Source organism: Diplotaxodon limnothrissa, linkage group LG20 (assembly GCF_057381915.1).
Source record: "Diplotaxodon limnothrissa isolate DT_005_m linkage group LG20, D_limnothrissa_male_GT1.1, whole genome shotgun sequence".
Classification (NCBI taxonomy): domain Eukaryota; kingdom Metazoa; phylum Chordata; class Actinopteri; order Cichliformes; family Cichlidae; genus Diplotaxodon; species Diplotaxodon limnothrissa.
This window is the reverse complement of record NC_140615.1, coordinates 3263254-3287028: the sequence shown is the minus strand read 5'-3', so window position 1 is coordinate 3287028 and position 23775 is coordinate 3263254. Positions and strand designations below refer to the sequence as shown.

General features: G+C 40.4%; 2 protein-coding genes across 2 annotated transcripts; both read left to right on the top strand.

The window, feature by feature from the left end:
• Positions 1-5793: 5793 nt before the first annotated feature.
• Positions 5794-7631, top strand: LOC146610251 (homeobox protein Hox-C9). Its single transcript, XM_085344094.1, has 2 exons — positions 5794-6337; positions 7387-7631. Exons 1-2 carry the CDS (start codon positions 5794-5796, stop codon positions 7629-7631), a joined length of 789 nt encoding a protein of 262 aa, XP_085200220.1.
• Positions 7632-11873: 4242 nt separating this feature from the next.
• On the top strand, positions 11874-14037 carry hoxc8a (homeobox C8a). Its single transcript, XM_085343962.1, has 2 exons — positions 11874-12369; positions 13721-14037. The coding sequence occupies exons 1-2, from the start codon at positions 11934-11936 to the stop codon at positions 14035-14037; spliced, it is 753 nt and encodes a 250-aa protein (XP_085200088.1). The 5' UTR covers positions 11874-11933.
• Positions 14038-23775: the final 9738 nt, after the last annotated feature.

Here is a 23775-nt window from a genome sequence, read left to right as displayed (position 1 = left end):
AATTTGCTGGGAGGTTTTGCAGCGATAGGCTCCCTAACGTCAACACAAAAAGCTACTTTGTCATTTCCAGCAATAGCTACTGATGACTGTTTACCAGAAAACATTAGAATACACACAAACAACAATCGCTCCGTTAGCCACATTTTGCATTGAAGATTCAAAATGTTACATTTTTAGTACAAATTCCTGCAAAAATCTTTGTGTGTTTGGGTCTTTTATGTCTTTCAGTTGTGTTTCCTCTGGTTCTACTTAAATGTTTGAAACTTTATTTTGTCTTTCCACGGACCACTATGCGGAAGAATATCCTGGGTTTTACACGGTTTCATCTGTTATGTGTTGTGGCTAAGTTTCCAAAACATAATGGGCACACATTATATCTTTATTGGAGTCGACCCGCAACACTTTCAGTGTACATTTTTGGACTAATGGCACTTAAATTAATTAAATTATCAGAGTAACCATTCATTTCTAGCGTAAATTTAGAAATGAATGATATTTATGTTTGAATCTAAACTCACTGACGGTCACCGATAGTTGGCAAAACTTTATGTCTTGTAATAAACATTGTTTTATCATAGTTAAAATTAATGAAAAGGGGAGAAGGACAATAGAAAAGAAACTCTCAAAAATGACTAGATATCTGTCAGGAAAGGGGTTTTAGCTTACGTCAGCGGTCAATGAAACACAATAACTTATTGATGAAAGAGCTGCTTATTCTGCAAGCACTTTTTTTTTTTGGAAAGGCAGTCCAGTGTTTATGCTAGTCACTATCTCCCCTTGTTTTCTCAGCCCCCTCCTTGTAGCGGTAGCACCAGTGGAAGAGACAGTCTGGAATCCAAAGTCACTTTCATTCAGCTCAGTGAATGAGTGTCTCTCTTGGAATGCACCACTGACAAAGACTTTACAGCGCCGAAAACAGCCCCGAGAGCTGCACAGATTCACCCTAAAACCATATACACATAAAGTAATTTATTCCACTTTGTAGTTGCGCACAGGAACTGAAGCCTTTACACAGCCGCTTCCTTTGGGACAGCTCAAGATGTCTCACTGCTGCTGGCATGATCAGACATGAACCAAATATGCTAACAGCTTTTCTTTCTTTCTTTGTTTCCCCCTTTACCTTTTTTCTACTGTCATTTTCCACATTCATTATGTTTATTTTATGATAGAGAGGAAAAAGTAGCACTTCGAAATTTATTTTATTTTTACCATTTTACCAAGAAGATTGATTAGGGTTTGAATTCAGAAGGGGTGTTATCCTTCTTTCTTTGGAATGGAAAATGTGAAGACTGCTCTATTGCCAATTTGTGCGGTGCAGGAATGACTCTTAAAATGCGCCTTTTTTGGATTTGTTGAATGACATTTAATAACTGAGAACGCTTTCCAGCCTCAGGATGGATTATAAAGGAAAGCCTCAATAAGAATAGAATTTTTCTGTAAATAAGTGACACTCGTGGCCTTAGAAAAAGGGGGGGGGGGGGGGGGGAGAGAGAGAGAAAGCGACTTACGCTGTTTTATATATTAACTGCGCGAAAAATTCAAACTGTCACAGGCCTGCTCACCAGCACTGTAATTGATCAGCTTCAGAACTGATCACTTTACGGGCTGTTTTGACACAAAATGCGTTTGAAATACATTTTTAAAGCTAATTTATTAGAATAAGAATGTCATTTATTGATTCTCTGAAACACTGGCGTGCAGCGGTTATCTTGGGATTTCCATCCAATACAGGAGGAGAAATTATTATTGTAGTTTTTGGCCTTTCAGTAGATCATAGTACAACTCTGTGGTCCTTAATATTCAGCGTTTGGGGCGTTATGAACACATTGTGTTAACGTTTCTTTGAATTATCTTTATGTGTAGTTTAAACAGATAACATAGCCTAGATGTCGTATTTGAACGTGACTAACTAATTTTGGAAAAGAGAAATGAGACGCGTTTATTTCGTATTTGTGTGTGTGTGTGTGTGTGCGCGCGCGCGTGTGAGTTAGAACTTGTGATGTCTTGTGATGTCTTGTCAATTTTGCAGTAGTTATCTTGCTCTTACCATTCATTTGACAGAATAATTACTTTCAGTATCTCTGCTCTAAACAGGAAAAATAATGCGCTTCCATTCTGGCACTGGCATGTCTAATAAAAGAAAGTCATGTTCCAACGCACACCTCGTATCCATGTTTATTATCTTCCCCGGACCGGTTTTGCTGATAAAAGCAGACTCAGATACAGAGTTCTGACTCACTTGACAATCAAGATGAGTCAGTTTATCTGAATAAGCATTGGGTGTAATATCAGCTTGAGTAGCCTTGCGGGTTTATAAAGATACACTTACAGAGAAATTCGCAATCCGCACACACGGCGATTTTCATGCAAGTGTACTAATGATCTTAGCTGAAGTTCCCCTTCTAATATTATCACGAGAAGCATGTTGCTGTATTCATCTACAATCATTTTTTACGGTGAAAGGTGGCTGCTGAATTAAAAACGCGGGCGCGAAGATTATTTTGACGGAGCAAACACTGATTACATGCCTGTGAGTCCGTATTAATAAGAAGCATCAGTGCACTGCAAACACACGCTTTGGTTCATGCGGCACAAATAGGCTTTTTGAAAATTGCTACAACACCTGTATTTGTGTGTATTTTTGTCCATGGGAAATGTGTGTAAGTGATACATGTCAGAATCTGACGTACATATGTTGGCGGAGTTATAGTTAGTCTATTGTCATCATTGATTCAAGAAGCCGTTTTTTGGATAAATTATTTTGCATGTCAGAAGGACAAACGACTGTAGTAAAATGAAAACGTAGACTCGCTGTAATAGACAGTGTCATATATTGCATAGATTACAAATCGTTATTAGACCAATATGAGATTTTTTGAAACCTCAGATATAAAACCAACTGTGCCACAGACGACTACAAATCCCACAAACAAGCCAAACAGACGGTTCTGTATTTTTCTCCAGTTAAACTTTTAGCCGTATACTTTTGATTTGTCAAGTTTCACTCTTGATTTGTTGATTTTAGAGTGCACGTGTTCAACAAAAACAGTCACTTCTGCTACACGAGGTTGTGTTTCTCTATAAAATGTTATGGAACTAAAGTAGGACAGTGTTTGGTCATGCAACAAAAGGGGATTTTCTGCGACAGTATATTATCAGCTGGTTCAGCTGCAAGTGTAGTTGTGCCCTGGAAGAATAGAGATTAAGGACAGACATTCATCAAAAGAAAAAAGAAACGACGAACAACAAATGGTTTATATAAAAAATACTTTTTTATTTATTGCAAAATAAGACGGATACAAGAGTGAAATGGATGATGGAAGATAATTGAACAGAAGTTACTTCTCATTAATGACACATACACACACGCACACACGGAAACAAAAGCACACTTCAAAACAATAAAAATGATATTAGTGCATTGTTGCAGACATCGATACAGGATATATTCGAATTCGTCTTTACGATCGGATTGTAACAATTGCTCATTGAGTACTATTTCATTATACTGGGAATATCTGAAATCAGCAGACTGCAAATGTTAAACCTCCAGAAAAACAAATGAATAAAAGAACTGATTAGCACATTTGGTAAATTTCTTTGTCTCGATTAACCTGCGGGTGAACAATAACTAGGCTCAGAGCTGCGCATTCATCAGCACACACCAGGACACCGTTTGGAGTTATCCGGGTTAAGGTCCGCCGTCTGGTCTTTTAAATTTCATGGTTGAATCTGAACTCAGCAGCGAGCACAAACGTAGGACTTCCTACTGCGTATATGATTTGATGCACGTTGTTTTACACCACGAAGCCAAAATGTTGAATATCATGTCGGTTAATCAACAAATGTAAAACTGTATTTTGACTCTAGCTGATCTAGGATAATTACCGACATCGTTTATTCCTTAGCCTGGCGCTGACAAAGGCTCGTTTTTAAACGCCAACGCTACAGATGTTGCAAATTGGGATAATTATCATTTTATTACAATCATTCTTTTCGCTCTTTTTTCTTTCTTTCTTTGTTGTTAAACTCTTGTTTCGTATATTTCAGTGCATGAAACTGTATTTTAGCCCAGTTTGAGATAATGTTTGCCACAGTGAAGTGTGACTTGTTCTTCCACACCACATATTTTCTCGTTTGCACATAACTGTCAGCTTTGCACGTCCCAAAATGGATTTCTTGTCTTAAAGGTTGCAATCAGTTAACCTTTTTTTTGCCAGTTCAATTCCTTTTATAAACAACTAGTCCACAGCAGAGACGATATTATCTGAAACATTAAACCTGCAGTTGCACATAAAAGAATAAATACTGCATAAAACAGATTAAATAGTCCAAATACAACATATGGGCAAAATATAACAGTGTGGGTAAAAGCGCGCGCGCGCGCACACACACACACACACACACACACACACACACACACACACACACACACACACACACACACACACACACACACACACACACACACACACACATTGGAACGTGTGCAGCTTTTAGGAATTAATAATTCAACATCTATACTATCTACCTCATCCACCCTCCGCAAATGCATTATATTTTCTTCTGTATGACGCCGGTGGCTACTTTAGTTGCTCCTGTATCACCGTATAGTTGATCCGCTTCTATTTGCTGTGTCTCTGCATCTCTATTTAAGAATCAATTCTTGTTTCACTGCCTGCTAACTGACAAGCTACCCATGTGCATTGCAGGGCAAAAACAGCAGACTCATGCCACTGGATACAACAGTAACATTACCCCTGTCATTAAAGCTTTCACAGTTAGCCTTTTAATGAACCATTTTACCTCTTCTGCTTCCAAAGTCCGCTCTGCTGTCTTCGGCCCTTCTTGTTTCATATGAATTGTTTCAGATACTCATAGTGGTGGTGGTGGTGCCGGTTTAATGTTGAGCGAGGAACTCGGATGCAGTCTTATTAACGACACATTTATGAACAATCAAATGGTCCTCGTTAAAATTTATTGATGGGCATAAAAACATGAACGGTCACTAGCCGAATATAGCGCGCCGTAGTGGGCTGCTTGTCAAGAATCTGAATCCCCACCTCTCCTATCTCTGCAGATCCCATTTAGGAAATGTTTGCTGTATCCTCGTTAAAACAGTGCAAACTTTATTAGTGGCGTATGCTACATCCTCGTATTTTTGATTCAGTCTCTCCAGTATCCAATCCAGCTATATCTAGCCACCGTGGAGGCTTTTCTCCTAAGAAATAAACCTCATGCCGCAGGAAACTCTAACACCTCCGCTTTATCAAACGTGCTTTAAAGCGTGGTTTGATAAAGATATAAGAGTAAACGATTCGGTAAACACTTTGCTGTAATACTATCCCTTGCAACAGCATGGCGCTACGGTAGATTTTGCCAGACAAAGATTGATTACACCATCAAATAGTGCCTTGCTCTTAGACGTAATGTGCGCAGGTCTGTTGTGCGACTAGAGGTAGATCCACTACTAGAACTACAAATGCGTATTTTCTTCATGAAAGAACATAGTTTTTGGAATTGCCTCTGTGCCTCCGAGAAAAAATAGTAAAAGATTATATTCTTTAATCCGATTTATGTGTACTGGTATCCCAAGATAAGTGGCGCATTGATCCACTGTACAATTTTTGTGGGGGTAAATATAATCACGTGTTGGTGAGGCAGCCAATAGCAGCCCGGGAAGCGTTGAGAAATAATTACCTGCCTTGATTGTTCTATGGCTAGATAAAAAAAAGTACACATACACTCCATATAATAATCGGATGCATGTAAAAGAGTCGGTGAAGCTTCGACATGTCGACCACGGGTCCCATAAGTAATTATTATGTGGACTCCTTGATCAACCATGAAAACGACGATGTCCTTACTGCAACTCGTTTTTCGGCGCCCGGTTCGCACCCAGCCGGTCCTCGTCCGACGTCGCTAGTACCGGAGTGTGCTGACTATCCTTCCTGCAGCTTCGCACCCAAGCCACCCGTCTTCTCCACCTCCTGGGCCCCTGTACACTCCCAGTCATCAGTGGTTTACCATCCATACAGTCACCAACCTCACTTAGGCACAGACTCGAGATATGTGCGGTCATGGCTGGAGCCGATATCAGGCGCCGTGCCTTTCCATGGCTATCCGGGGAACAACAGGCACTACGGGTTGAAGCCCGATGCATTTCAAGAACACAGAGCCGGCGAGTGTCTCGGCTCCAGCGGACGGACCTACACGGATTATCTGTACTGCTCATCCACTGACACGCGAGACAAGACGCAGCAGAATCTCCCCTCTCCTGAGTCGGAGCTCATGGCTTCAGGAAAACATAAAGATGAGAAACCGGAGCTAGATCCGAGTAAGTTCATGCGCCTATACGATCTTTTTACAACCCGGTGGGTGTTTTTTTTTTTGGGATAGCTTTAAATATGCTTTTGCTCAGAGCCATTTGAACGTCCTGCTTAAAAGTAAAATTATAAACTGCTGCATTCTTCCTTTCAGCTCAGCTCTGAATCGCTCCTTGCTATAGGGAGCAAGCTTTAGGAACTACAAAAGACAAATGCTTCTGGGCTAATATTGGGGCAATAAAACCAGACGGGGTTGTTAACATGGACTCAAACCTACAGGAAGACGTTGAATTTGGGAGGATGTTGCATAAGCTTAAAACACATGCAAGGTGTTCTAAAGGTGGCCTAAACTCACTTAAGAATCCATATTCGTCATATGGTGCATTGTTACGACTTTATGTTGACCCCGTGCTATTAAAGATGGCACAGCAAACCTTGTAAGCCGAATTTAAGTCCTGTATTGTTAGATGGGCCCTTTCCGTGTGGAAAAGCCACATTCTGGCTCTGTTTGACCCCCAGATGGAATAAAGGGAAATAAAAACGGTTCTCACATAGTGAAGAGATGCATGCATATGACTATCTGCTCTCTTCTCTGGGTCCAAAACAAATTCACATGACTCTTTTTTTCAGACAACTTGAGGAATGTAGGGACATACTCGAGGACTTTCACCACGGACCTGTAAAGGCTTGAACCACGGGCCATTTTATGGGCCAATAAAGTGAATAAGCGCATTGAGTATTTTACGACGGTGTTACTCACAAGTTAAGGGGACAAGGAAGCAAATCAGTGGAGGCTTGGAAAGTGTAAGACTGAGAATCTTTCCTTAAAATGTTAACTGGCAGTTTAGCTTTAACGACGTACACCCAAACTTGTGTGTGCCTTGGCACTGTTTTCAGTTTGTTGCACTTTCTGATGAGTCCACAGATTTCCTATAAATCCAGGGGCTCATTCAATTTATTTTTTTTAAAGGCCGAACAGTTAATGCTGATGTCATCTGTTTCACAATTTAGCTTTATATTGTTATTCTGTCTTTATCATTGCTGTTGTTTGTATTTGCAGATAACCCTGTGGCAAATTGGATACACGCCCGCTCCACAAGGAAGAAGCGATGTCCTTACACAAAGTACCAGACTCTCGAACTGGAAAAGGAGTTTCTGTTCAATATGTACCTTACAAGAGACCGCCGATACGAGGTCGCCAGAGTGCTGAATCTGACTGAGAGGCAGGTCAAAATCTGGTTTCAGAACCGGAGAATGAAGATGAAGAAGATGAACAAAGAAAAGACCGACAGCAAAGACCAATAATGTGGACTACAGTGACACAACAACCAACAATAACCACTAGTCTAATGGACAGCACAGATGTACCAAAACACACGACAAGCGCCCCTCTCCTCCTTATATTTATCACCTTTGTTGGATTTTTTTGTATTAACCTTAACTTCCAGACTGTTTGATGCCGAATATTATTTTTTAGTGTACATTTATGTGTCGAGCGTTTAAGTAGGAAAAAAAGAAAGAAAAAAGAAAACGGAAAACTTCTAAGGAGAGAATTACACTTTGCTTTCACTTCGAGATATGTGGTTTTGTAAAAGAAATTAAAGAAGCGCAGTTTGGATACGCTTAAACTGTCCGGAGAAAGAGAATACTTGAATTCCTTTGAATTTCACAAAAACCATAATTTATGCTGTGAATGTTTTCTTTCATGTTTATTTTCTTTGTACGCTGTTGTGCAGGTGTAGTATTTTGTACAGCAACATCTGCGGTCGACATGTCTGTCTTGTATTTTTGTGATAGTTGTAGCTGTATTTGTGCACATTTTCTTTCTCCTTTTTTTGACTGTAGCCTACGAGTTTAATTATAGAGTGTAGATATAGACCTCTGCAAATATAACCATAATCCCAAGCTCTTGTTTTCTGTGTTTATTGTGGCTTTGCAGACTGTATTTGCGATCGGATTTAGCAGACTACACGGCTGTACAGGGGAATCCAAAGCAGTATTACCCCGTACTAGAAAATAAGTAAATGGATACAAAAATTTCTGAAATTCAAAACAACAGGAAAACGGACCCAACCAAAACTACAAACGCAAAAGACGGTTGATTTATTAATAAAAGTTCCTTCACATTTTTTAGTACGCACTGTTTTGGCCGCTGAGTGTGCCCCCATTACATTAAAGGCCTAAATGAGCTCTGCTATTACAAATAATGGCGAAATAGAAAGTTTGGCGTAGCCTATTTAAAGCTTTACTGGGACAGCATTGTTTTAATTTTGCTTGGCATCGCTTTGCACTTGTGTCTTAATTACAGCTTCTTAGTCGCAAACATTCACATTCATACCGTTTTATACGTTATCCATTTTAGGAGAGTAAGTACCGGTAGACCTGAAAAAAACTCTCAACGCAGAATTGATTATGTTTTATATCAATAACAAAATACATAGTAATTTTTTTTATATAAATTTCTCCCAAAAGCACGTCTCTTTAAGGTTTTAAAATGTACCAAAACATTTTAAATGCTGGCTTAAAATAGGCGATCCTTTTTAAATTGTTCATATAATATTCTTATAGGGACAGAGATGAATGCACGAGGTTTTTACCATATTTATTTCTTTATTAGGTCAATGCCCTATATGAGTTGAAAGTAGCCCATCAACCACATTTGTGCAGTTTCCGAAAGAGTACTAAAAAAACCCATTAACCACCAATTAAACACAATTTCTAACTAAATGTTAATTGCATTGCCAGGCTCATTGGCGATCAGAAAATCTGAGACCAGATTTGAAAAGTTTCGTTTTAAGCGAGAGACAGTTTCCCATGTCTCGCATTTGTTTCCTGGGATAGACCTAAATTGCCTTTTTGTGGTGGCAAACAATACGGGCAGGATGCTGTAATTTCAAAGCCCAATCCAGTGCATTTCCGCTCTGCTTGGACAAAAATGCCAGTTTTACAGCCCCTGTTGGAGCTCGGCTGTTTGTCTCAAATGCAGACCAACAAAGCAAACTCGACTAACTGGCTAGACGTCTGGGCTAAATTACTTTATGGTTTTAATGGACGCTGGTGGTGGACTCGTTCAAAGGAGAAGCATGCGCACTGTTCTGGGGACTTTTGCCTGACTGGGCCAGCCGCAAAACCCCCTGCACTTCATCATATGAGTCGTCTATTAGTCTACAATTAGATGGGAAAAGTCAATAACCATTGTGCATAAATGTGAGTGCTGCAGAGCGCTATTATCTCTTGTATAAAAGTGATCAGCTGCCTCGACAGGAAACGACAGCACAGCAACTATTTCAAGTCTACAGACAAGCAAGACGAAGACAGAAGGCGCGTGTTTTATAGATTCCACGGTAATTAACTGCTTTAACTTTATTTAAAGAAAAATACAGGGTGCACACATCCTCTATACATTCAACCCTTTCTGGCCACATAGCAGTTGTCGCTGATTGGTGGAGTTATTCAGGTTTAATGACACATTTCGACACTAGATGACGCTGTATGTCCACGTTTTGAGGAGTGTGTCTGCGTTGAAGAGCTTTTTTACAGCTCTGTGGCTTGGCTGAAGAGTGAAGAGTAACCTATCGATGACAAAATGACAGATATGGCCACCAACCACATTTTGTGTAATAGGCCACAGAACAGCAATCCGGAATGCAGCCAGCTGGTTGTTGTGCTGGCCAAACAATCTGTGCAAATATAGTAATCTTTTTTTCACTTCAGAAAAAAAGATTATGCTTTTGTTATTCACTCGTTTTTTTTTTTTTTTGTAGCTTCTTTCATTGTCTGTGGATTCATGAGTTAATACGGCTGTTTTGTGGGTGGTAGTTGTGTGCTCAATTCTAAAAACGCAAAATCATATCTGCAATATACATGCAGTACATGTTCATAGCCTTTTACAAAAACTTAATTAAGCATAATACATAATAATGCATAATCTGTGTGTTTTTTATATTTGCTGCCTCTGCTTTTCAAGCTGTAAATTCAAACCAGACTGAGACACTTTATTTAAAAAAGTATTTAAAAAATCCACAATTAATAAAGAGCCGAAAATCACATTCAGCCAGAGACTCCTTTATTAGCAGTTTTTAAACAGTTGCATCTGTAACATAAAATCAGTGCAATAAATGAATGGCAACAAAGCAACACATCGATAACAAAAGCAGCAAAAGCATAAACCGCTGCATCAATAATAATAATAACAATAATAATAACAATAATAATGATAATAATAATAATGATAATAATAATATGTCCAGTAAAGAAAGGGCTACCTGTACCATTTTAGTCCTCAGTCCGTGTCGGTTGTAACGTCTGTACCAACAATTCAAATTCTCCAACAAGTGATTAGCAATCTGCATATTTATAGAGTGTGAAAGGTCTATAAATTCGTCCAGTGTAGAAACCGTCAGTAACCCCACAAAAACCCACACAGGCATAGAGACCACGCGAGTACTGAGCTGGGAATCGTGCGAGTTGATTGCACCTAAACATTCAATGTTAAATTTTATGAACTCCCCCGTGTGAGATTTACTGCCCATCCTCGTCGGTTTTACGGGGTCAGTAAATGGCACCTATAGCATTCATAGGTCGTGTTTATATTTGCGTGCATCGGTGCTTTGGAGCGCCTGGCGGAAATCTGTCGCCTTGGCCTCTACACGGTTTTGCATCGAGGAATGTTTTGTCTTCAATTCGGTGTTTTGCTCGGGGGACTGAATAGCTCCGAATCTGTGTTGTTTTTATTTTTAATACCGTTTTAATGCTGTTGATAAACTCCCAAATATCATCCCGACCCAATGGAGCCCAAGAAAGGCCAACTGTTTTCTGGGAACTTGTATATAACCTTCAGGGCTAGATAGAAAAAAAATTAAAAATAAAAATACCTCATCACAGCAGCTTAATCCGCTTAGAAAGAGGGGAAATCCTCCCTGCTTTAAACACCTCATAACCCCCATACAAAGAAGCAAAACTATAAATTCAGACTACACAGGAAATGTATCATGCTTCATCGTCTTTATATCGTAACCATTTCACAACTGAATTGTTCAGCTTGTTAGAAAGGTTTTTTTGTGTGATAAACTTAACATTGATCATATTTACAGCCTCTTAGATTGTTGGTTATGATTAGTGAAGCCTTTCTCAAGGTGGATATACGCAGGGCCCACGTCTGACCGGTCATGGAAAGATGAAGGGGTGGGTGGGTGGGGGGGGGGGGGGTGAGGTTGGAGGAGGGTGAGGGAGCCTGTGGTGGGGGTGGTTGGGTGGGAATCTAAAAAAAGGAAAAAGAAAGAAAAGAGCAGCGCCTGTGACTGTGCCGGTCGAGCGAGCCAGCTGTAACCTTAGCTAACACACATCCAAAGCACATGCCATGAGCCGGGTTTGAGACTGCAAAACCTGGAAAAAAACCCACTCACGACTGCGAGGAGAAATCCGATGAGAGGAACGGCTCAGAGAGAGTGAGCTGCCGTAGATTGTCCAAAGGGGCAGCGTTTCTCCTAGTTCCGGTTTGTCTGCTTGTGTGCGCTGTGCGAGTTGGGACCCTAAACAAAAGGCTGCCATCATCCTAAAGGAGATATTCTGCTGCGAGAGAGCCCGTCTGCTTGATGCTAACTAAACATGAGCTCCTATTTTGTTAACCCTCTTTTTTCTAAATACAAAGGCAGCGAGTCACTGGAGCCAACTTACTACGACTGCAGGTTTCCACAAAGCGTTGCCCGCAGCCACACGCTAGTTTACGGACCCGGAGCAGCCGCACCGGGCTTTCAGCACCCATCCCATCATGTGCAGGACTTTTTTCACCACGGGACCACGGGGATCTCCAACCCCGGATACCAGCAAAACCCCTGCGCTTTGGCTTGCCACGGAGACGCAACGAAATTTTATGGATATGAAGCCCTTCCAAGGCAAACGCTTTATGGTACCCAACAAGACGCAAGCCTAGCGCAATACCCAGACTGTAAATCGTCGAGCAGCTCTAACCCCGGAGAAGGACAAGGCCACTTAAATCAAAACTCCTCTCCCAGTCTTATGTTTCCTTGGATGAGACCCCACGGTCAGAATCATACAAATTTTTCCTATTCTTTCAGTGTTGCCGTGTAGTGCGCGCGTGTCACTGTGTATCCGCCTGTCTGTGCGTGTGTGTGTGTATGTGTGTGTGATTGTGCATGTGTGCTAAATACATAGGGTGTACAAGAGTATGTCTCTAAACTATAAAACGAAATAAGTCAGAGAACATGATGGGGCACATAGAACCTGAAGTGCAGGCTGCTGTTACTCTGCAGCACATGCCCATACAGGGCTGAATGGTTGCTTTCCAAAGTGCCTTTAAACGCTGAATTGCTGATTACAGCCACATGACACGCTCTTTGAAGTCAATTATCGTTCACATAAGATATTTCACAAACTCTAATAGAGCTATGAGAATGGATGGATAAGTCGTAGTCTAAAATACGATAATACCATGCACACTAGCAGCATGCAGAGTGACAGGGGGGTTAGCTAAAACACAACATACCACGATTATCCAGAATCCGGGTTTTAGAGTTTTGGGGGTAATTTGACCCACAGGCCCACTGTAGGCTCAGACACATACAGCCATAATCATAAGGGCTTTGTAGATATTACCCCTTCCATTCATGGATCTCTCTGTCCAGGCTATAAGGCTACTTTAGCTCCACACAGGTGTGCGCTTCATTTTTCATTTCTGCTCAGAGACATGCATCCCAATATCGTCCCCAACTTTATCTCTGTCTTCTCATACTTTTACCTACCTAGTTATTGTCCTCCTGTATGAGTATGAATGAAAATGTCAGTCAAGTTTATATGGGCTCTGCTGCAAGAGGAAACAGTGTAGTTTCTGTAAACACCCCTCCCAATCTGACATGGAGGAGTATATAGATTTTGTTCGTAGAGTTTTAACATCATTAAATTGATGGGGGATGTAGAGCAATTTTACCTTCGTGTACAGATTAAAAATTGAACTTCAAAGTAATAATACTATATCCTACTCCACTAACTCTTGGGGGATGTGGTTGTAAAGTTGCATCAGACCTGCAGAATGAACTGTAAATGAAGCAGACATGTGTGTAAATTATTATTACTTTGAAGACATTTATTTGCAGATCCCAAGCAAACTACGGACTCTATTGTGGGTGGTCTGTGTGTACACTGATATATGTTCCTGCTAATGGAAAATCTAACTTACCCAGCTTAACACTGCAAGAAGACATCTACTCGCTCTTTCTTTTCATTGAGTGTGATCTGGCATGTGTGAGAGCTGAAATGGGTTAGTGATTGTGCAGAGGAAATGAGTAAATTCAGAAAGAATTATCAGCCATCTGAATGTCTTTATGGGGAGATCGTGGTGAGCCCTGTTAACCTCTGGCTTTATTTCATATTTCAAGCCCCAGGAAGACGGAATGGGAGGCAAACCTACAGTCGCTACCAAACTCTTGAACTGGAGAAGGAGTTTCTGTTCAACCCTTACCTGACCCGTAAGAGAAGGATCGAGGTGTCTCACGCCCTGAGCCTCACCGAGCGACAGGTGAAAATTTGGTTTCAGAACAGAAGGATGAAGTGGAAAAAAGAGAACAACAAAGACAAGTTTCCGGGTCAAAGAGGAGAGGCCGAAGCCGAGGCCGAAGAAGAGGGGAACGAGGACGGTGAAGGGGAAGAGGCAGAAGAGAAAGAAGCGGAAGAGAAAGAAGAGACCAAGGAGTGATTTTATGGTCCTTTTATGGTTATATGGGTGAAAAAGAGGAAAAAAGGAGAGGTCCCATAAACAGACGAAGAGTCACAAGGAGGCAGAGAGCGTCAACTTTATGACCACCCTTCTATTTTGTCAAGAGGGATCAGGAATCCCACCAATATTGCTGTCATAAATAGACAAAATTCTCCATTCTTTCGTTTATCCTAACATGATGCGCATTACCATTTGGATTTTTCTGTAGAAGCTACAAACGCTTGTAGCGTTTTTTTTCTCCATAGAACTCTGGCCATTGTTTTAAAAAAATAAGGGAGGGTAAATTAAAACGCATGTTGGATGGAAAATGGCTTAGCTATTTTTTACAAATTTGCTTTTAATAATAATTGTATCAAAAACGTAGCCAAATAAGATCAAAACATGACCAACGCCGACCTGTGTTGTAAATAGATTATAGCCTACATAAAAAAAAAGACATCACTTCAAAGTAGCCTTTCTGAAATTGTAAAAAAAATGTAGGCCTATAACTTAGTAGTAAGTGTTAAAACATCATCGCAACAGTTGCATTGGCTAGCAGCCTCTGTATAAACCACAAGTTTTATTATTATAATTGTTACTGTTACTGTTTTACTCGTTTTCATGTGACAGCCATTAGCTCCTCAGACATCTTTCTCTAGGATTACCAGGGAAATGCAATCGTTTGGAATCCTTTGATGCTACCTAAACCTGGGGAAATTGCAATAGAGATTTCTGAATATAGAGATTTCATATGGTTTTAATTTTAAAGTGTTCTATATCGACCTTATATTATTAAGTTATGTATGTAGCATTTACCCAACAAACAGTATACACTTGTTGAAGACAATTTGCGAGTCTTGGGAAGACACTTAGCTCAAAGCCAAGTAAACACTTTTGAGATTGTACCACAGCACTACCTAAAAACTCAGAGCTTTGCCTTTGCAGAATTTACAGTTCCACATTTATGGCATCGCTCTGATTTGATCGCAAGCTATTTCCCCAACAACTAAAACTGCCTATAACGCACATGTACTGTGTATGATAACAACAGCTACAATTACAACGATTTTAAAGTAAGGGAATTTTTATTTTAATGTGCTGGTGACATAGCGTAGTTGTTTTGCACTGAATATAATCTTTATGTACGTCTTGTTATATATTGATGTTAACAATATGCTCGTTTTCTGGTGTTTCTCCTGTGAAAGACGGAATTGTGTGTCCCCGCCATTGTTGATGTAAAATCACGAATAAACAAGATGGCTCACTATCATTTCTGGTTTTATTAAGACTGTGCACTCTGTTGTTAGAACAAACATCATCACCACCCTTTCTCCGTGTACACAAAACAAATGCATGCAGACATAGGTGAAGTGAAAATATGCAGGGTAGTATTTTCTTTTTTACACACTGTAAAGAGTTCAATATGAACCCCTGTTTTCATGCACGGACAACAGTAAGTAGATAACGTGCAACAGAAAAGCCCCCTGAATAATTCAAAACTGATGATTTGATGATGCCTCGATTTTCAGCCTGTGCATCCAAAAAGTGCTTCGGCAGGAGGGAAGATAGTGCAGAAGCCTCCTAAATAAAGTTTTCCCAATTTAAACTTTCAGAACAGTTCGATTAAAAAAGCGCCAGACACGCGTTTGCGGATGTATCCCTTTACCTTTTAAGGAAAGACAGCGAATCCCATTCACAGCAGGCCTACTCTCCAAAGCCTGAGTCGTATTTGATTCATCCTCTTAATAAGAAACTTCCTCTCTTCGGGGAGGACACGAAGCTTTCCTTAATGAATCTCGGGATGACTGATTGCTGTTTGAGAGATGAGATGAGCAAACATTTGACGTGCTATGTTAATAATCAAACAAAGTAATGGCAGAGCTTGAGGGAGGCTTTATCTGTCAGAGGCCATACATTTGCAAGGTGTTGCGTGAATCTTGTGTCCAGACAATCCGCCGGAAAAGCACCAGAGCGCTGAAATCAAAGCGAACGGGGGAGGCCAAGTGCAGGTAACAGGTAACATCTCTCTTCGGCAGTCCAGCTGGTTTTCATGATGACGGGTTGTAATAGACAGAGCACGTGAACAGACAACGTGAAATCTGAGTAACACACTCAAGTAGGACTAAACTGCGATAAATATCAAACGGTACACCAATGTGGGTCTCTGAACGTGCTGTTAACGGGGTAAAATACCAGTACTTGCTCTATCATATTAGCCCTCAACAGAAATTTGAACCCTCTTTTTCAAAACATGAAATTCGACCTCACCCTTCTCTCGGTTTGATTCCCCCCTCACCCCCCTTTTTTTAACCGGATCTGAATTTTTCAAATTGAGAACAGAATGATTTTCAACATATTGTTTCTTTAAAAAATGCATTTATTGCAAGTTTAATGCAATATTAGACGTAATTTCAAAGTAATTAATAGTAGTAAATACACCGTAACATGACCCGGGACTTGAATAATTTAGCTGCCGAATTTCAGCGTTAGGCAGCTAAATTATTCAAAGTCTGTTGCTTTTTATTTGCTCACTTATAAACGGTTCAAATAAGCTTCAGTGCATATATGGAACATTGTGGACACAAATGCAATGCCAAGGAGTAAGTGTTAGGGGATTTTATAATGTGTAGTTAAAAAGTGTCCATATTGAAATGTGCGATTGAAACTATTTATATTTAAGCCCACACTCGTAATTGGAAAATTATCCTCATCTAAGAATTCTTTTGTAAAGAAAAGGAAAAAACAAAAAACGAACTAACCTCTTGTTGTGCTTCAGACCTCTTTTATTTGAACAAAATGAATTAATAAATATAAATAAATAGTGTTGAAGGGTAACAACATAACACAGCCTAACGAAGGAAGACAGAACGAAAGCAGTGTTCAAGGCTTTTTATGTGAACATTATTCGCAAAAACGCAAACTTATCCACATTAACTGGAAACTTATTTTTCAATCAGACATTCCCATTTCATCTCAATCCAGACTGAGACCAAAAGATGTCGGAGTCTTTCACGTCTCCTCTTTTTATGGCTTTCCCCCTAACAGTGACTTTTTCTCTCTCTCTCGGATCAAACAGTGTTGCGCCAAAGCGCAACCTTTTAATTCAGGGTGTTTATTTCTCTGTTTACGTGCACTTTGTCTCTAGAAAATTTCCGGAAGTGTCCCTTAGTCACAGCTATCCAGCATCCCGTATTACCCCTTTGTGTGAATGTGTGTGTGTGTTTCTCTCTCTCTCTCTCTCTCTCTCTCTCTCTCTCTCTCTCTCTCTCTCTCTGTGTGTGTGTGTGTGTGTGTGTGTGTGTGTGTAGTTTTAACAGAGGGTTGACATTACCAATAAAGTTAAGTGTACCTGCTGTAAAATTTATTGGCGGTGGTAAAGACGCGGCTCGGCCTGCATCTTTTGTGTGCCTCAGCTCCGTGTGGCGATGACGGCCTGCAAGGACAAGATGCACCACTCAAACTAGTAAGTGAGGGAAATTTTGTTAGTTATTTAGCTTGTAGAGAATGCGCTTTACTCGCCATCAAACGACACATCAGGTGATTATTTCAAGGCGAAGCCAGAGGACTTCCTGTAAAAGGATTTACGAGATACAAAGCTGCGTGTTAGTGTTAAATTAAATAATACGTCTGCTGTTGTTCTCATCTTGATCCGTGTCTCTCTGTTATTACGCAAGTATTAGGATACAGTATATTTGCTGAAGGTTAAGAAAAAAAAAAACACCTAACCTCATAACTTTTTATGCGTGAGGAATTTTACGCGCAGCGATTAGATATTTTGTTTTCTTTCTGCGTGTGCTGATGTTAGCTTTCGTTAAAGGTTTGCACAACATTTGCAGTGTATGTATATTTCTTTTCATAACAGAGTGTTCTCTTTTCCAGCTCAAATCTCAACTGCTTTTTAAAATGTATATTTTGTTACAAATGACTTGCAGCAGGCATAATTTTTGATATTATGCTTGCACCTGGTGTGTCTGCGTATTTGATATTGGATGTGAGGTGCAGACTATCCTGACATCTGTTTGCTTCCGTATGAGAAGCACAGGCCCTTATATGGAAGTAGAGTTTAGCCTAATTGAAGTTTAATTAGTTGCGTCTCCGTCGCTTTCTGTCCTTTTCTTACTCCCCTACCTCGCCTTCGCACTCACACACTTTTATTTCCACGTTCCCAACTTGTCTGGGGGACATCTTGGCATAGAGCTCATCCACCAGGGGAACTGTCATATTTTGACACATGTCTGATATGTGACATATGGGGAATTTCGCTGTCATGTATTATATTATTGGTGGTTTAGTTTTGTTCAATCGAAAAAAAGAAGAAGAAAAAAGAGAGGAAAGACAAGATGGGTGCAAACATTCCTGGTTGTTAAAAGGAGAAATTTACAGCTGAGTAATAAAAGTTTACGACTGAATCCTTTCTGCCATTGGCTGAAGCGAGCCACGTGGCACAGGCGCTATGAACATGAACTTTATGCTGTTGTCTATTCTCTGGTCCTTCCCCTGTATCAGCAGCAGACTAAGCTGGGGCGTAGAAACATATTATTTCCCTTTATTGTAATATTTAAAGAAAAAAAAAATGCTGCACAGTCATCTTGGCACTGCCGCGCGTGTTATTCACCCGATCCCCGACTTCCTGACAGTGAGATCTTCGGGACAGTCACCGCCTCTACCAGCCGCTGCCTGCGTTTATTCCCCCACCGGAGGCAATAAAACCACTGGGACAGCAAATGGAAGAAGAAAGCCTGCTAGAAAAGACTTTTCCCGGCAGACACCCTGTCTCCATAAGCTGCTTATCGCCGGAATGTGAACACAGCCAGCAGCACAGAGGAGATGTGCGTTGTGTTGATATATCCCACTCGCCATCGTGACCCTTCAGCTGCTTTGTTGGACCACAGTGACGCTCGAAATTGTGGAGAGCCTGCTGGGGGTAAGATTATACACTTTACTAGCTGCTTTTCTTAACTGTTTAATGATCTGTTTCTCAATGATTGTGAAAATTATGAACGTGTGAGATCATGAGAACTGAAGGTGTCTATTCAGTGTAGTTGTGACCTGACCTGTAGCCTGGGAGGGTGCTGAAGCCCGGGGCGGTTGTCATTATTTCTTTCTGGCTGATGTGGCAGCACCTGTGTGGGTAGTGGCTGCTTCAGCCTACATCCAGTGTGTATTTTTAAAGGCGCTGTGCCAACCCGATGTAATTGATTGCCTTGTGATAGTAAACTTTCTCATCACTCACATAGGCCCTTCTCACCAGGCAGTGACGAATGATATTAATTTCTGGCTGATGTTCTCTAATTATGGTTTGTTTTCACATCTGCTGCCACACGTTTAACCCAGTTTCTGCCAGAAGCCTGCATAACATCTATAAGCAATTTCACACATCCCTATGTCACACGCACACACGAGAAACACATAGGCTCACAGTATGTACACAGTGACACACTGGTGTCTCCCGGCAGTGCCCCCTAGCGACAAGAGGCGTTATATGTGGAGGTGGGCGGGTGTTGAGGCTTGATGTTTATGGCTGCTGGTTTTCGGCGGCGGTTCACTGCGGATGTCAGCTGATACACTGCTGCCAGCGAGTAACTGCTCGACCTGACACCGAGGAGTGTTTCTGATTTGTTGTTGTCACTTTGGAGAATGAGATTCGTCTGTTTTATTGTTTTCGTTTTAGCATGATGAGATGAAGTGATTTGTAGAAGATATTGCTTTGTCACATAAGCACGCCACGACATTCGTGAGAGTTAACATTTCATTTTATTTACACCACCGGGAAAAAAAATAAAATAGGACGAGTAAGTAATAAGTTCAAAATTGTATCAAATATGCACAATATCAACAACACCAAGAGCAACAGCAGTGGACATTTAACAGTAGCAAATGTGTCGTCATAAGTGAGACAGAATGAGTGTATACAGTGCATTGTTTATAGCATATTGTGCATGAATGGTGGGACATTGCATCATATACATGTCACTTCCCCAAATTTCTTTCAAACACGTCTAAAAATACTAAAACAATTAAATAAATGTATTGATTAAAATAAATCCAGATCAATTATTTTACGTTATTCTGGACTTCATATGAAAAAAAGCACAGAATGAGGTTTAAACTCGTCAAGTGTGTGCGTGTGTGTGTTTGTGTGGGAGAGACAGAAACCACGAAAGCCTCAGTAAAAAACAGAAGGATAATGAATTGGAGTATCAGTGTAAGACAAAATATATACGAAGTGTATCCATTGCACAAGTATCCAAAGACATCTTAAATAACACGGTGTGTGTGTGTGTGTGTGTGTGTGTGTGTGTGTGTGTGTGTGTGTGTGTGTGTGTGTGTGTGTGTGTGTGTGTGTGTGTGTGTGTGTGTGTGTGTGCGTGTGGGAGACTGCAGGCTGTGCATTTGAAGTTTGGCGATGTTGTTTCATCAAAGCTTAGCTTGAGGAATTGTCCTCTCTTCTCTGTGTAGAGACTAAATATTTTTTATGTAATAAAGCGACGTGATCTGTTTCTGTCTCAGCAGTCCAGCGTTTCAATCTTGTAAAATACAATTATTGGCAAAGCCTCGTTGTGAAAGCCTTTAAATTCTTATAACCTACTGTTAAACACGTTGTTTGTTTTTCCCTTATGAAACATTGCTGTTGCAATGGATCGTGTCCGCTGCTGCCCAGCACTATGCCTGCAGAAGAGAGAGAGAAAGACAGAGGGAGAGAGCGAAAGAGGGCCCATTTAATAGATGCCATTTGAGTTGTTAGGTAAATCTTGGTTGAAATAATAAGGGAAAACCACAGCCCATTGTTTTGCCCTGCAGTGTTTTTTAAACCCAGAGATAGGCTCGCATTAAACTCCATGAAGTCATGAATCTGTCCGCATCACCACATTTAGAACCTCACTTACAAATCCCGACAGGACCAAAATTTTGCCTACTAATGGCCATAATTTATGATGTGTGGATCAACATGCGCTCATTGGGCAACAGCTTCCTGAGTGCTTAACGAGCATAAAGTCGAACACTTCCGGACATTAATTGGGCTAGCCAGCGATGGTAAAGTGCTTATAGAGGGCTTTACATTGTTAGTATGTGAATTACTCCTTATTAGTAAGGTTAGAAGCGGGGGAGAGGAAAAAGCATCAGAGGATGACCAGACTTTGCCCCTCTTGCTGCGTTTTTAATCATGGCCGATAATGTAGAAATTTTAAGGGTCCCGTATAACTAATGCTGAGTGATGTTGTGATGTTGGATATTGAAAGCTGTGTTTAAGAAAAAAATAGAAGCAACCGTAGATGTTGATGGGCCATGTTGTGCTGCAGAGCGCGGGCTATCAAAGTTAGGCCTTCAGCACAAGAACACATCAAAGCGTAAGAATTCAACCAGTAATAATAATAATAATAATAATAATAATAATAATAATAATAATAATAATAATAATAATAATAATAATAGCTTAGTTTATGCCTTGGTTGCGCATCACCATATAAAACTACAAATTCAGGGCATATAACACTGAGGAATTAATTATGAATGATCTTTATTAATTCCCATGGTTAGAAACAGGATGTTAGGGTATTGATAGTATTTTATATTTTTACTTTTCCTGGTTCACGCATTCGTCGCTGGACATAATGTTCTTTTAAAAATTGTGGAAACGCGCACCAAACGGTTCCTCTCCTCCCTGCATCAAATGCCGTGCGTGTAATTTGCCTCACGGGCCGCAATAAAACACTAAAACACAAGGGAAAGAATGACCTTTCTAATTCTGCACACTGACACAAGCTCTCCTGCATTCCAGTCTCTCCAGTCCACACATTGGCTTTACTGTTCAGCTTTTATTTACAACCCAAAGTTTACAGACCGCTCTGTTCTTCGTGTGTGTGTGTGTGTGTGTGTGTGTGTGTGTGTGTGTGTGTGTGTGTGTGTGTGTGTGTGTGTGTGTGTGTGTGTGTGTGTGTGTCTGTAAATAACAATAAGGAAAATCTGTGGTTGAGAACTCAAATAATTCGAGTGGATTTTGATGGAATAGAGATTGCTGAAAATTGTGTTAATCTGAAACACTTTGCAGTGTGGAATAAATTATGCCGACTACTTGGTGACGACAGCAGAAATGGTGAAACAAAGGAAAGCTTTCACAAATCTATTGCACATTCCGTTTCTGCCACCATGAGGGCGGATTGACTAAAAATATAATATCACAAACTTCAGTTTTATTTGCGTTTTGTTCATATTTACTTTGGTGGGATTCAAGTTCCAGTCAAAGTGGGGGAACTGACTTTTTTAATGTTTGCAACAATTTGGTCTCCTTTGAAATTACACCACACTGAAGGGTAGAAGTTCACTAAACAAACTGGGACCCCGAGTAGTTTACTCCTGCTATAAGTGTTGGTTTAACCTCCGTCATCAAGTGATTTCGTTTCTGGATATCAAAAAGAAGAGGGGAAAAAGAACAGTCCCAGGACGGAAATTTAGGAAAACTGCAGGCTCCAACTTTTGCGCTTTATTTGCCTCAAATCTGTGCGACGCGGATGTCACATATGGTCACAAATAGTTGAAGGGAAACTTTTACTGCACCAGCTACTTCCTTCTCTTTGTTCTTGTCTCTTTTATGGGCTATTCAGGATCCCAAACAACAGACCAAACACTGTTGCACGTTTAGGCTGCACGAATTCACTCCATTGAAGAAATCAATGAGGTGAACCAATAGGCTGTTGCAGCCAGTGGGGCTGCGTTTAACAGACTTTTTCAATAGCATTATTGATTGTTGTTGTTATTATTATTATATTGCTATCTGATGCGGCTTGTTTAAAAAATTTTTTAATTAAAGTAAATTAAAAAACAAAACAAAAACCGGCCACATTAATTTGGAAAACTACTTCGAAAGCACGTGTGGCGTTTTCGTTTTAATTCATCTGAAAAGTTTTTCTAAAATGAAAATGAAAATTAGCGCACTGCGATCTCGTCTAATGCAGATTTTGGAGGCAGCTCGTTTAGGTCAAAACACGTGATCAAGTTTTTCTAGAATTCTGCAAAACGCCTCTAAAGTAATTTCCAAACCCATCATTTGGTGCTGAGATAATAATCGGTTCCCGTTTCCTCTGTGTGTGTCACAGGAATGTCAAAGCACGATCACAAGGAGAGAGAGAAAAAAGAGACTGGAACATCTGCATAAGCATTTTAACATGTTGCCTATTACATTTTTTTGCTTAATTAATTTGAAGTAAAGTGTTCTTTGTTGTGAGTTTGAACAGACTATACCTGAGAAATAGCAGTGAGCATTGATGAGCAGGTTTGCACGATCGCACAACTGATTGGATTCTTTTTTCAAGATGGTGGCAGAAGTCATCTTCACAGGAGCATTTTTTTCATTCTTTTTTCCCCTTTCTGTGCCATACCTGTCCTGCACGCGATTTTGTCTTTGCTTTGCCTCCACACGCTGTGCAGTGCTTTTTTGATTCTTAGCGGGAGAGATTGCTGCCTGTGTTTCAAGGCTTTGCTGCAGAGATAGTTGTTGGTGAGCTGGGGAACGTCACTTGTTTTATTGCCCTCACAGAAGAGAGACCATAAACGCATTCTTACCGCCGACACCCTCCCCCAGGTCACTGCAAAAGCATGGAAATTGGAAAGTTGTTGATATGGCTGAGATAAACAGCAGTGTATGTTGTATTATGGATTAAAACTGGGTATAGGACACACACATGCGCACACAAGATCACTCACACGAAAACTTAGTATGACAGTTCATGGCTTTGCATT